Raw genomic sequence first — 15,402 nt, forward strand, 5'->3', positions numbered from 1 at the left:
CCCCATGGTATGTTTGTGAGAGCCACTCTGGCTGTGAGTGTGGTGTTGAACAGTGTGTCTTTGTGTGTGCAGTGAGGTCTGGAGCTGCAGGGACACACACACATTCACACACTGAGCCACCTCGACACGACAAATTCCTCTGGTGCGGTGCTTATCAGAGAATCTTTAAAATCTTGTACACAAGTGGTTATTTAAGATGAGATTAACTTCAGTCTTTAGGAGGCATTAGAAGACTCTGTGAATTCCTAGTGAGGAAGGTAGGTGCCATTCAAGTTTTTTTCATTTTCTTTCAAAATTAAAAACAGTGATAAGATTGACTGTCTGTCTGTCATTGGAAGTTGGAAAAGGTTCTTATGAGTTTTTATATATCTATATAGTATACTGGAATTACTGATTGGAATCTAATAAACATTGTTTTAAAAGGACAGTTTTCTTTCATTGTAAATTTAACTGGAATTCAGTGGAAAATGTATTTAATTGCTAGATAATGAAAGTAGGAATTGACTTACGATTCACTTAAAGAAAAAAAATATTTAAAGGAGGTCTCAGTATCATTAGTATCATCAAAGTTAATGCAGAAATGTAATAGTGAACTGAACTGAAGCCACAGTGAATAAAACATGATAGGTTGTAGGCTAGAACAACAAATGATCAATTATGACAGGTTTTTGTTTTGTTTTGTCTGCTGTGTTGTACATATAGAGACCAAAATGTTTCTCCTTCCTACATGGGCCGTTATATTATTGTTTTTTCTCGGAATCCGGGAAGTGAAGCCAGGAAAGTGCCCTAAATTCTGCATGTGTGACAGCATTCAGCTTACAGTGGCTTGTGTCAAGAGGAACCTGACTGAGATTCCACCCACCATTGATGAGGTACAATTGATATGGTTAACATACTTATATAGGAGTTAAAAGTACATCGCATCCAGGCATAATGGCAATAATAATCATATGGCGATTATTCAAGGCAATTGTTATCTACTGTATATATTAATTTGATCATTAAAGAAAATTGTGATCATTTAGGTAGTATAAAGGTTGTAGTAAATAATTTAAACAAGTAAAACTGAAATCCCAACCGTTTAATTAAGCTCTTATGTCAAAAACTTATCACATCTCCATGATAATGTTAAGAACTTCATATATTGTGCTGTTCCCACATTGTTTGCACAAAAATGTAGGGCTTCTCCACCTCCTAAAGTCCAATGTATCCCCACTCTATAATGTAAACTGTATAACGATACAGCTAAAAAAACATATAACAAACCTTTCTATAATCTGTGTGTGCACTTCCCAGATCACAGTTAAGTTGGACCTGAGAGGTAATAACATACAGGAGCTTCCTACAGGAGCATTCAAACATACACCTTACCTCACCCACTTGTCTCTCCAACGCACTGGCATCCACAAAGTACGAGAAGGAGCTTTCCGCAGTCTCGGCCGCTTGGTCTTTCTCAACTTGGCCTACAATGACATCGATATTCTGTACCAAGTGAGACAAGCACTGCTCATTTACAAGACCAGATTCATTTTGTATGGAACACATTGTGTTTGAACTGTTACATTCTGTATATAGTTTATGTTAACATGAAGCTCTTTGCTTCTGTTCATCTTAATCACAGGAGTCATTTGATGGGCTCTCCTCCCTGAAGCAGCTAATCATTGACCACAACAGAATAGAGGAGATCCAGCCTGGAGCTTTCTCGCAGCTGGGGTTTCTTAACCTCCTCTCCGTCACTCACAACCAGCTGGTATACATACCGAATATGGCTTTTCAGGGCCTACAGAACATTAAGTGGTTACAGCTCAGTCATAATGCACTCAATTATGTTGACACTGAAGCTTTTGCTGGCCTCTTCACTCTAACCCGTCTCAGTCTTGATAACAACGAGCTCCAGTTTTTCCCCACTGAGACCATGACAAGGTGAGCTTAATACAATTTTGTGTACTCTTGAAAGTTGTCATTGTGTATTTTCTTTGAAAAAATGTCAATGGAAGAAGAATGTCAGCCAGAGCTGAGAGAAAACGTTTTCTCATGTTTTTTCTCTATAGACTCCCTGAGGTGACACGCCTAGACTTGAGTTACAATCCCATGACCTATCTTGGAGAGGAGGTAGTGTCTATGGCAAAGCTTACACACCTCTTTTTGGATCACAATTCTCTGCAGGATTTTTCTAGTGCAGCTGTTTTGCTCTCACCCAAGCTCACACACCTTGACCTCAGCCATAACCAGCTGCGTGTCTTGCAGCCTTTGGCCCTTGGCTCCCCTAAGCTGACTCGTCTCAACCTGACGGGCAACCCAATCTACTGCAGTTGCTACCTGCGTCCACTGCGAGAGTGGGCAATGCAGGAGCAGGTACGTCTTGGAGGAACTTGTAGTGGTCCACCCCACCTATCTGATGAGAGCCTCGATGCAGTGCAACCTGCTGATTTACGCTGCCAGAGTCAGGAGGCCATGCTGAAAGCTGAGCTGGAGGAACAGCGCAGACTTCCACCCCCACTGACAACCCCACCTGGTGACAAGGCCAAATGCCCAGACAACTGCATTTGTGAAGTAAGGGAGTTTCATGATAGTACAATGAAGATTTTTTCATGTTAGGTATTAATTAAATAATTAAATATTGTCTCTGTTTTTACATTTAACACTAGACTGAAAACCATCACGTATCCTGTGAGAAGCAGGGCCACACCAAAGTACCACGAGGCTTCTCTCTAGACACACGCTTGCTGGACTTACGTGACAATCACTTCCATTACATTGCTTCCAAAAGTTTCCCAGGCTTGCCAGAAGTGGTTTCCCTTCATCTGCAGCGCTGTAAAATCCATGAAGTGGAAGACGGGGCTTTCAGTGGTATGAAAGGTCTGGTCTACCTCTATCTTTCAGAGAATGACCTCACGTCACTGAGTCCAGATGTCTTCAAGGGCCTGCCCCAGCTCACCTACCTTCATTTAGAAAAGAACCGATTTAAACAGTTTCCCAAAGGAGCTTTTACGCTGCTGCCTGGCTTGTTGGCTCTACACTTGGAGAACAATGCCATCACTAAGCTTGAGACAGAAATACTGACAGGTGCTGAGAAACTGAGGAGTCTTTTTCTGAACATGAATGATATTACCAACATCGCTCCCAGGGCCTTTGACCCAGCATCTGACCTTGCTACATTGCACTTAGATAACAACAAACTCAAGGAAGTGCCAACTAATGCCTTTCTAAAAACAAGTAGCTTGACAGAGCTTTATTTGTCCTACAATCCTATTCACTGGATTGGGGCCAAAGCTTTTCTTCCCATTGCAACCTCTCTGAAGCATCTTTATCTCAATAACATGAGTTTAGAAAAGGTGAGACTTAAGTACACAGTTCACATATTAAAATGCAAATTGTATGTAAAGTGGTGCTTGAAAGATTGAAGTTGAACCCTTTAGAATTTTCTACATATCTGCATAAATATGACTTAAAACACCATCAGATTTTCACAGTCCTAAAAGTAGACAACGATAACCCAATTACACAAATGAAATAAAAATATTGCACTTGGTCATTTACTTATTGAAGATCCAAGATTACATATCTATGAGTGGAAAAAGTATGTGAACCTCTAGGATTAGTAGTTCAATTTGAAGATGAAATTAGAGTCAGGTGTTTTCAATCAATGGGATGACAATCAAGTGTGAGTGAGTGTCAGGTTTAATTTAAAGAACAGGGATCTATCAAAGTATGGTCTACACAACACGTTTGTGGCCGTGTATCATGGCATGAACAAAGGAGATTTCCGAGGACCTCAGAAAAAGTGTTGTTGATGCTCATCAGGCTGGAAAAGGTTACAAAACTATCTCTAAAGAGTTTGGACTCCACCAATCCACAATCAGACAGATTGGGTATAATGGAGGAAATTTAAGACTGTTATTACCCTTCACAGGATTGGTCGACCAACAAAGATCACTCCAAGAGCAAGATGTGTAATAGTCCACAAGGTCACAAAAGAACCCAAGGTAACTTGTAAGCAACTAAAGGCCTCTCTCACATTGGCTAATGTTAATGTTCACCAATCCACCACCAGGAGGCTTGTTTTGTGGATTTACGAGACCAAAATAGAATTTTTGGTTTAAATGAGAAGGGTTATGTTTGGAGAAAGGAAAACACTGCATTCCAGCATTACCTAATCTGTGAAACGTGGTGGTGGTAGTATCATGGTTTGGGCCTGTTTTGCTGCATCTGGGCCAGGATGGCTTGCACTTAGATGCAAGCTGTTCCATCAAATGCAATTGATGGAACAGTGAATTCTCAATTATACCAGCAAATTCTAAAGGAAAATATCAGGACATCTGTCCATGAACTGAATCTCAAGAGAAAGTTGGTCATGCAGCAAGACAATGACCCTAAACACACAAGTCATTCTACCAAAGGATGGTTAAAAAAAGAATAAAGTTAATGTTTTGGAATGGCTAAGTCAAAGTGCTGACCTTAAAATGTGAAAGAACCTGAAACAAGCAGTTCATGTGACGAAACCCACCAACATCCCAGAGTTGAAGCTGTTCTGTACTGAGGAATGGACAAAATTCCTCCAAACCGATGTGCAGGACTGATCAACTGTTACTGGAAACATTTAGTTGCAGGTATTACTGCACAAGGGGTTCATACCAGATACTGAAAGCAAAGGTTCACATACTTTTGCTACTCACAGATTTGTAATATTGGATCATTTTCCTTAATAAATAAATAACCAAGTGTAATATTTTTGTCTCATTTGTTTAATTGAGTACCCATTGTCTAGTTTTAGAACTTATGTGAAACTCTGATGATGTTTTAGGTCATGTTTATGCAGAAATATAGACAATTCTAAAGGGTTCACAAACTACTGTATGTACTCCAGCTTTTTCATAGGGATAGAACAAACAATTATCTTGTAGTATGCTGTAATTACCATATTACCTAAACACTATAAAAAAAACAATATTGTGACCAAAAACATTTGCAAACATTCTTCTGCTCTAAATTTCACATTGTAGATGATTACCTGTACATTCCTATTATGATATCATAAAAGTTATTTGTTTAATTTACTTTCCATGTACAGATGTCCAAGGATTCACTTACTGGCCTTGGGTCTGGACTACAGAGTCTTTTATTGGAGGGCAATCAGCTTGAGGATGTGCCGGACTTTAGTCCACTTACAGGGCTTCAGGTCATTAATCTGGCAGAGAATCCACTGCTGTGTGACTGCCCACTCCTACCTCTGCGCAAGTAAGATTGCTTCCTGTTCTCCTTATCTCACTGCGTTAACATTACCTAACATTATGATATGACCACTCCATTGGTGGGGGAGCAATATGTGATCCTGGCACCAAATCATTTGAATGTGGTTACCTTTTTAAAATGGTGTTTCATCTCCGCTGAAAAAAGGTCTTATGATACTTTTCAACACGCTAGTGTGAAAAATACAAATCAACCAGGAGGTTGCCAGTGTTTAGGATCCTACATACAGCCCCCTCCAAAAGTATTGGAAGGGCACAGCCAAATAATTTATATCTTGACACTTGAGTTTGAGATCAAAATATGAATGTGAAATGATAGATCAGAATGTCAGGTTTCCTTTCATGATATTTACATCTAGATGTGTTAAACAATTTAGAACATGGCACCTTTTGTTTGAACCCACCCATTTATCAAAATGATCAAAAATATTGGAACACATGACTGACAAGTGTTGCCAAGGGTAGATAACACTAACCCTAGGTTAGATTGTTTGTTTAAATAAAAAATAGTTATGAATGTCTATTCCCTGCCGTGGGTTTTGCCAGTGAAGACTGCATTTGTTGTTAAAAAGGATAAACCAACATGAGAAGAGTTGTCTATGTGAGAAAGGCAAGCCATTTTGATGAGCCATTGCACAAGCACTGGGTATAGCCAATACAACAATTTGGAATGTCCTGAAAAAGAAGGAAACCACTGGTATACTAACAACTACACATGGAACAGGCCAGCCAAGGAAAACAACAGCAATTGATGAAATGTGAGAGCTGTGAATAAAAACCCCAAAACAACAGTAACAGTGATAGAAAGGTTATAAAGTATGGAGAAAGAAAAAAATCTGCTCATGGTACAAAACATATGAGCTCGTCAGTCAAGCATGGTGGAGATAGTGTCACGGCTTGGGCTTGCATGGCTGCGTCTGGAACAGGCCCATTAATCTTTATTGATGATGTAACTCATGATGGTAGTATCAGAATGAATTCCGAAGTTTACAGAAACATTCTGTCTGCCAATTTACAGAGAAATGCATCCAATCTAATTGGGAGGAACCCCCCAACTCAAAAAAACAAAAACAAAACAAAAAAACAAAAAAAGAACAAGAACCAACTTAAAGAAGCTACAAGGCTGGAAAATACAACAGTTTGTTGATGTTATTGGGTCACCAGTTTGATGAAGTTATTGCAAGCAAGAAATATGTAACCAAATATTAAGTGTTATTTATTTTATTGTAATAGCTGTTAGTATACTTTTGCTCACCCAACAAAATTGGGTGGTCTGCCAACAAAGGTGCCATGTTCCAAGGTGTTTAACACATCTAGATGTGAATATCAGAAAATGAAATTCTGATCTATCATCTCATTCATCTTTTGATCTCAAACCCAAATGTATTCAAAAACAAGAAAAATATGGCCTTGCTGTTCCAATACAGTGGGGACTGTATAGCAGTATATGTGATTTAAGGTAGTGTGTACATACATTCTGTTATCTGTATGTTTAATCATTAGCATGTTATAATGTTGGTAATGTATATGTGCATGCACAGCATTTTTTATTTTAAGAAACCTTTTCTGCAGGTGGCTAGAGAGCGTCAACCTGAAGTCGAGGGCCAAATGTGGTTATCCACCTGAGCTCAAAGGCCAAAGGGTCAAGGACATTCATGTTTTTAAGAGCTGTCCAGGACAGGGGCCTCCTCTTTCCCCAAATCAGAAGATCTCCAAAGCACCAAAGAGCACAAAATCTAAACCAGCCTATGCCAAAACTACTAAGTCCAAACCACGCAAGAATGCAAAATCTCACTTAGTGCAGAAGTCTAGTGCTAAGAAGTCTGTGTGATCACAAAACATTTATAAGAGCATTAATATTTATGACATTTCTAAATAAGATATTTAACAATGTTTTACTTTATTTTACAACAAACACAAATATCTTTAAAAGTTGCCTAGTAGTAAATGTTGTCTTTCAGAAAGTACACTCAGAAGTTGTTAACAGTTTAGCACTGAGTGATATTGGTATAGTCTTATTTCAGTATAATCAGTTTTTCCTTGTAAAGTTAAGCCTCTGTTGTCATGTGTCTTATTAATTCCTGTTCATTCATCATAGCTTTGGTTGGATGAAATTAGTGTACATTTATTGGTATTAACAAACTGACACAGAAAATAAGCTTCAGTAGTGTGTGAGAAGAAAAGGTTAAAAAAAAAAACAAGAAATAATACACAAATAACAGAATCCACCAAGTATTTGCTCTTTTTTTTATCAGGATTGTATCAGCTGAGGTGCTTTTTGATGCTGAAAGAGAGAGCAGTGTTCATTTATTGTCCATCAGTAAATAGCTGTTTTGATGTAATCTGTGAACCTGGAGTGATTCACTCTGGAATTTCTTCTTTCAGTAAAGAAGGTGGAGGTGTGTGGTATCCAGTGCTTTCATTGCCTTCAAGGTCATGGGTGATCGGGGTCTCCATCTCCATTTCCTCCACTTTCACTTTAAAGGAAATAACTGCATACAAAATATGCATCTCCATGAATGATTATTACATTCATATAAATAAGGAAAGCATATTTAGAACACAAGCAATACTTACTCTCTTCCTCAAGCTCAGTCTTTAGATTTATGATTGGCATGTTCACAGGCTGCATGGGTGTGGCTGCGGGCAGAGTTGTGAGTTCTTGGGGCTGAGTAGGTACAGGCTGATTGTCTGACTGGAGATGTCCATCTTGCTGAGGAACTGAGGGTTTTGATGTGTCATCACTTGTCCTTTTCTTTACATATCTTCTCTCTAAAGGTCACAGAGGGTCAATTAGTTTAAATAAATAAACAAACAAACAAAAACGGTGTCCAATTAAAAATTATACAATTAACAATTATTTTAAGAAATAATGTGTAGAAACTTCAATTATATAAAACATATTTAGAGCAAATGATAAATGTTGCCAAGAAGAAGAAGAAAAAAAAAAAGAGACAAGCAACATGACTGGGAACAGAAAAATACTTACTCTTTTTACCCACTGATTTTTTGCTTGTGCGTTCCTGAGGTTCTGTAAAAAAAAACAACAACAACAAAAATATTATCATCAGACTCATTTTAACTTCAATATGCTTTATTTATTCATTTTTCTTATAAAATGTCTAACAAACAGATACCTTCAGTTAAATATACATGTAATTAAACAGTTAGTTTGGGTTCACCAATTTGATTGGACAAGAGTGGTGGTATTTAGTATAACAGCACTGGGACATTTCACTGTTTGTGTCGCTTGTCTGTATTCGTACTACAGGCTGTCAAGTCAGTTTGTGCACGGAATGACATGACATCTGATCTGGAAATATTTTCGTTGACAAATCAAAAATAAATATAACATTTGGCCATATTGTGTCTGAAATAATCTCTTCCGTGCTGATAGCTAGTATATCAGCACTCTTGCTCATGTGATACTGCTTAATTATTGTATGTTGCTGACTATGTGTAGCACAAAATGTAGTATTGGACTTGGTACTAAGGTAAGAAGGCTATTGGTGAGGCAAGCCTGTAAACTTTACTCTGGGTTCTCGTTTATTTATAAATCTTGAAATACAAAAATAAAGACATTTGTCATCATGGGTATATGGGTTCCCTCTACCTGGTCCAATGGGGGGCTGAAGCTGATATCCAGCAAGTTCACACCAGCCCACAGGGTAGATATCAGGGGATTCACAGTCCACCCACTGATCAAACTCTGACTCCCAACCATCAAAGTGCAGCAAAAGCAGGCGACCCACACAGCGCTGCACAGTGGCCACACACACCAACCGAGGCTCCATTAGGTCCACTGCCTCCAGCTTCATGCCTGGGGCAAAGCCATGCTCTACAGCATCCTGGAGGAGGGAGACAAGAGAGGTGTTAGCACTTAACTAACTTTGTACACACAAATGAGTGACTAATGAAATGTGTGGGGAGAATATTTTACTGTGTTAAACAGTCTGCGTGGAGCAGCCTCTGCTCCCATTTCTTCCAAATATTTGGCCCATGTGAAGGTTGCCTGATCATATCCTAATGGAAAAGAAAAAAAAACATTCAATTTATCTTAATACAATTTACAGGAAAATGTGCAGTCTGAGAATTTTAGATTAGAAAAGCTCATACCAGGGGGTAGAGTGAGGGGTATGTCATTGCTTTGGCAATATCCTGTGGGTAAGATGGCATGTGAGCCAACATGGTAGCAAAACCAATCTGAACCATCGCCAATCTCCACACCATCAATACCGACCATGAGATAGCCATCGAAGAGCACCTGACAGACCAGAAAATGCATTCCAATCAGATTACAGACAATGTAATTCGCTCCACCGAAAGTTTGAGTTTTACATGAGTACAGCTAAAAGGTCTCATTTACCAATAAACATTCTTTCTAAAGACCATGCAAAACAATTTTGTGCAATTTCACCAATTCAAGTAGCTTTCTGCAAAAAAAGCACAAAAAAATCACGCATTTCACGAATCTGCGAAATCCTGTATGGACTATTTACGAATGTTCTGCTGTTCACTAAACACAAGAAATTACTAATCAAGATTCAGCATGTGAAGTGCAATATAAAAATGGAAAGTAATTTCAAGCAAATCTGTACATGCTTGAGACCTGAGGTTTGAGATTTGGTATTTGAGAATTGCTATAATTCAATTCAGTAAGGTCACAAAAATACCAATATGTTATAATAGCAGCCTTCGCAAACTAACAAGAACATCACTGCTGTACCTTTCGAACGGAAGCTACACAGATGTTCCCCAGGTTCAGAGGATCAATGGCCTCCAGTTTCATGCCTTCCTTGAAAAACCCTCCTTCCATATAAACAGTCCTTAACTAAAATTCATTTAAAAAAATAGTTTAGTAATGAAGATTTCTAAACAATTTCATAAAGAATGACAGAATATCCATAAACAGAATGAAAACGTTGCAGGCATGAGACAGACACTAACCTTTTTGAACTGACTTGGCACACTATCACACAAAACCTTACGGAATGCTGGATGACTGCTCATATCAACAGACTTATCTGTGAAGAAAGCATACAGAGCCTCAACTAAAAAACATGGCTCTTTACTATTAACACCATGAACCTTGAAGTGTATTTTAACGTCTCAAAATGTAGTTTGTGTAATGCACCAATATACGAAAGATCTGTAAATTCAAAGAGTTTCTTGCAAAAGAACCAAAAAATATTCATTATCAAATGTATGAACTGTGTTATTTGTTAATTAAAATAATCATTAGACATACAATGTCATGTCTTTGTGGTCCTTTGTAGACACAAAACTACAATTTAGAAAGAAATGCACAATCTAAGTAGCAGACAATTCTCCTGGCCACCATTACCTGTTTCCTTAATGAGATGACCCACTCTAACCGACCAGTTTATGGGGTGTATAAGGGGGCTCAACATGTGACACCAGAAATCTGAGAGCACCTCCCCTGAGGCTCCAAGCCCTGCATCTTCATATATAAGCCTTAGACGGCCCCCAATCACAGTATCTACCACTGCTGTACGGGTTCGGCTAACCAGAGAGCGATCCACTACTTCTACACGGACCCCCTGCCTGAAGGGACACTTCATACTCTCTGCCATCTGAGAAAGCCAGAGACAAAAAAGAAAAAAATATTGAGCTCTGTACTGTATATAAAATCGGTAAATATGGGACACGGTGTGCATTTGTTGTTACCATAGCATGAAAATCCACAGGTATTGTAGATGCTCCTACAAGTCTCTGCATCAAGTATGATTTCCAGCCAGTTATGTGTTTGTTGATCTCTGAGAAAAAATCAAACAGAATACAAAACAAACTGAACTCCAGGAAACAATATATACAGTGTCTTTCTGCTTTTTTATTGGTTTAAACAAAGTACTGCATGATTTATCATCAGACATTTTCTTACTTACCCTGAGGGGGAACAAGTAGTTTGCTGTTCACTGCACACCAGCCAATAGGATGGACATCAGCGATACCCAGGTTACACCAAAAATCATGACTATCATCATCTTCAAAACCCACGTATCGTAACAGGGCCTTGTAACCTGAGTGAGGAAAAAACTAAGAATACTGTTCCAAACACAAGGTTATGATTGTTCTAAACAGGAAATACTTCGGCATGTAGAAATTAATCAAAAAAATCACAGACAATTAAAAGTCAAAAATCAACAGTGAATGGGTCAAGACATAGTTTAGTCGCTACAAAGTCACCTGTAAACCTGTTAGTAGTTCTGTTCAAAGTGTTAATGGTGTGGCTCATCTTCCCATCTTACGTTCTTATAACAAGAAATACCAAGTCTACATTCACTTTCCTCTTTATAACCTAAACTACAGCCCATGTTCGACATTGTTCATACCTATATAAATATTTCGTAATTTAGACTAAAGTCAACATTGTTTTTACTTGCATTGACGGTGTGAATATCATATCAAAACTGGACTACTGCAATGCACTACTCTCAGGCCTCCCAGCCAGCTCCATCCAACCCTTCCAAATGATTCAGAATGCAGCAGTAAGCTTAATCTTCAACCAGCCCAAGAGAACCCATGTCACACCCCTCTTCATCTCCCTCCACTGGCTTGTTGTAGCTGCACGTATCAAATTCAAGGCCTTGATGCTCACGTACAAGACCTTGTCTGGAACAGCACCCCCCTACCTCAACTCTCTCCTGAAGGCTTATGTTCCCTCATGCAATCTGCGATCGATTAACGTCCTAGTAATACCTACTCAGCATGGCTCAAGGTCACTTTCCAGAACCTTCACAATGAACTTCCAACCTCAATCCAGACAATAGAATCTGTCACCATCTTAAAAAAAAAACCAGCTAAATACCCAGCTCTTCCGTGAGCATGTAACTAACCCCACATTATCCTTTATTTAAATAAATAAATAAATACATGATTAATTAAAAAAAAACAACAAAAAAAAAACACCACCTTACTCTGGCTCTTACACCTCTACTCTGCACTTTGCTTTTCTAGAACTCAATTAAAAAGTATTGTATGGTAGCACCACTTGTAATGTTCTCCGCTTGATATATCGCTTTGCTTGTATTTCCTCATTTGTAAGTCGCTTTGGATAAAAGTGTCTGCTAAATGAATAAATGTAAATGCGAACCTTTAAACCCCTTCAGTTCAAGTGACCAATTTGGCATAAAAGTACAGCTATTAATATTTAATAAATAATATTTATAAAATTGTAAACCCCCTAACAATACATCATGGACAATTGACCATCTTTATGATGTTTGTGCAAATGTTCTCACAATTGACTATAATAAATGTGCTAAACAAACAGTTTGGTACCAGCAAGTCGAATGACAGTGGCAATCCAGTAAACCTTGGTCAGCAAAGTAGTGCGAGTATTCAGGACCTCCACTCGCAATCCCACAGCAATGTCCTCCCACTGAGCACAGAGTGGTACCTGTGTGGCCAAGAATCAGCACTCAAATACACAAGTGTGTCAGTAATCCGTAATTAACATTACATTAAAAAAAATAAAAAATACAATGCAAAAAAAATTGTACTTGCAAAAGTAAAAATGTACTACTGGTCCATTGTTCTCTATAGCATTTTCTACAGCATGTATTTGCAATAAATAATGAAAAATGAAAAACAAATCTTTTCATTTGACTGGTATTATAGAATTATGGTACTTATGTGCTGATTTTAACATTTTAAAATTACAGGCTGAAGGACATGCACTCACATGTCTGAAGCAGGACACTGGGGCGGCGAGGCAGCCGTGTTTCTCAAGGTAACATCCCCAGTTGAAACCAGAAGAGGCTGGAGAAAGGAGAATAAATATATGATTATGTGCACCAAAAAATAGTATATACACCAGTACATAGTATGCACGTGTGCGTCGCACCATCTTTCCTAATAGCGGTGCTGCCATGATGACGTTCAGTAACTTCTGCATGAGGGGAAGCATTGGTCTGTAGTGCAGGAGCTTTCCGAAGAGGCCTTCCCTAAACATGGACACGCAAAGGTGTGCAATTTATTATAACATATATAAGCATCCAAAGAATGTCAGCGAGAATTCATATAGTTCACATTAATCTAGTTATATTCTAAAAATGTGCAGCCTTTTTTAGACACAGCCTCTTCCTTTAACATATTCACTTCATAGCTGACTTCACTGCTCACCTGTAACCGTGCCATTATAGAGGATTTTTTCGAGTTGGAGGAGAAGGAACGGGAACAGGACGGACTGCAGAAGCGCTTGGATCTGGAGTAAAAAGTGCCCCGGGTTCCAGAAATGCCACACATCTCACAAACCACTGCAGACAAGCAAGTCAAACATACTCAATACACAATGAAAATCAAATACAAGTACTGAAGATGGCTTAACACTTCAGTAATTACTGATGTTTGTCTCTCCATACAAAGGTAAATTACATAATCATTAATCAATTCTCAAAAGAGTACTCCCAAGCTGTACTTATTTTCTTGGAAAACGTACTGTTAGTGATAGAAATAACATTTGTCCAATCTGGGCAGTTACAGCAAACCTTTTTCTGGCTATTATGGCATTTCTTTTGCAGTACATCTGCCAATCTAAAGTTAATACACAATTAATAACATTCTTGGCATCTTGAAGTATAAGAAATCACAACCCTCCCCCCCATTGACTTCATAGTGCTTCCATGGCATAATGTATTATGGATTATGTGCATATATGCAATACAGAGAGTAAAGTGATATATATATATATATATATATATATATATATATATATATATATATATATATATATATATATAAATTTGTAAGTTGTACCTGGTTCATCAGCATATTCCACAGGAGAGAGTGGAGCAAATGTGGGACTAATATGCCCATCTTCATCAGACAGAAGCTGTTCAATGTGCTCTTTATCCTTTGTTTCCTTCTGTTTCTCTGCAGCACCCAAGTCTGCATTAAGAGTGGGCCAACCTTCCTTCACACCAAAACAAAATATAGAATTTGTTCAGAGGAGGTATCTCTAATAGCCAATTAATCTTAGGGCAGTACTTCTCAGTCAGATTCTCAATGATAGTTCTCAGCAATTTACACATCGATTAAATCTACTGTCTGTATTGACTTATTTATGGTTCCCAATACACCTTTGGAGGGTAACTTCTTGCTAGTGATACTTGTCCATATGGGGGTCCAAGGCGTGAATGAAATAAACTCTGCTTTATAGAGAGGAGATGTTTTCCAGGTACTCACCGAGTCCTGCTTCTGATACTCTGTGCTCACACTTTGCTTTTTCCCCTTTGGACTGCATGCTGTGCAGGTGGTGCCATGACCTCCACATTTAGTGCAAAGTGGTCGGATAAAAATAGTTGGAATGGCACCCTCCTTCAGCTTGAGCCCTTTAGAACCCATGTTCTTGGTTAACATGGTGGGTCTGGGCTCAAAACAGTCCTTGCTAAAGTGTTCAGAGCACAAGAAAGAGAAGGTCTTGGCGACCCATTTGTGGCGAGTTCTTTGTACCTGCTTTTCCCATTTTAGAAACTCACCACGATCTTTGGGAAATCTGAACATACTAACATTGTCCCGGTATGACTTTCCACAGCCATATGCTACACAAAGGTTGGGCATTTTGTGATTTTCAAATGTTTACATACGTTAGTTGGGTGAATCTTGCAGACTCTCGAGTTCTTTCCCCCCTGAAGTATACCTGAAAGAAATGACAGTCAGAAAAAAAGAGTATATTGTTTGTTGTTAGTATTAAAACATGAATCTGTATCAATAAGAATAGCTGATGCAAAATAATATATTACATTAGTGCTGCTAAACAGCCTTCAGTCGTGTACAGTTTACTAGCACATGTTCTGCAAATTTCAATAACAACAATTCACAACATTCACTGCCGAAGTGTCAACAAGTCGCAATAAAATCATCAATAAACAATACTGCTTTAATATTTTTGTCGAAATATTAATTATGCATTTTTCAAACCAAAAACTAACATTCAACCATTTAAACCCTCCAAAAGCTTACACGCTTCTTCTGCGCCTTTTTTGGGGATTGTCGACTTAATGTAGAAAAGCGCACTACTGCCACCAAGTGGAGATAAACTACTACACCACTGTTCAAACGCCCTGCGCAAATCTGTGGCTACAGCTGGGCATATGGCACATATTGATATACGATTAATTAAATACCACCC

General features: G+C 38.5%; 2 protein-coding genes across 5 annotated transcripts; one reads left to right on the forward strand and one right to left on the reverse strand.

The window, feature by feature from the left end:
- Position 1: 1 nt before the first annotated feature.
- chadlb (chondroadherin-like b) lies at positions 2–7,080 on the forward strand. The gene is made up of 8 exons (XM_053640417.1): positions 2–257; positions 703–872; positions 1,297–1,491; positions 1,622–1,923; positions 2,052–2,553; positions 2,649–3,335; positions 5,072–5,238; positions 6,822–7,080. Exons 2-8 carry the CDS (start codon positions 711–713, stop codon positions 7,078–7,080), a joined length of 2,274 nt encoding a protein of 757 aa, XP_053496392.1. The 5' UTR covers positions 2–257; positions 703–710.
- On the reverse strand, positions 5,478–15,256 carry l3mbtl2 (L3MBTL histone methyl-lysine binding protein 2). Of its 4 annotated transcripts, none has more exons than XM_053640260.1 (18): positions 15,234–15,256; positions 14,457–14,910; positions 14,028–14,184; positions 13,395–13,528; positions 13,117–13,216; positions 12,955–13,031; positions 12,552–12,669; positions 11,156–11,290; positions 10,938–11,026; positions 10,594–10,843; positions 10,197–10,273; positions 9,976–10,080; positions 9,366–9,513; positions 9,190–9,272; positions 8,863–9,097; positions 8,239–8,280; positions 7,827–8,021; positions 5,478–7,741 (listed from the first exon to the last, which is right to left on the reverse strand). In XM_053640260.1, the coding sequence occupies exons 2-18, from the start codon at positions 14,829–14,831 to the stop codon at positions 7,611–7,613; spliced, it is 2,451 nt and encodes an 816-aa protein (XP_053496235.1). In that variant the 5' UTR covers positions 14,832–14,910; positions 15,234–15,256; the 3' UTR covers positions 5,478–7,610. The 4 variants fall into 4 exon arrangements, with proteins under 4 accessions (XP_053496235.1, XP_053496232.1, XP_053496233.1 ...); XM_053640257.1 differs by lacking the exon at positions 15,234–15,256 and adding an exon at positions 15,014–15,227; XM_053640261.1 differs by lacking the exon at positions 15,234–15,256 and having other exon boundaries at positions 5,479–7,741; positions 14,457–14,658; positions 14,858–15,227.
- Between the last annotated feature and the right edge of the window lie 146 nt (positions 15,257–15,402).

The sequence above is a fragment of the Ictalurus furcatus genome, chromosome 13 (assembly GCF_023375685.1).
Source record: "Ictalurus furcatus strain D&B chromosome 13, Billie_1.0, whole genome shotgun sequence".
Lineage (NCBI taxonomy): Eukaryota > Metazoa > Chordata > Actinopteri > Siluriformes > Ictaluridae > Ictalurus > Ictalurus furcatus.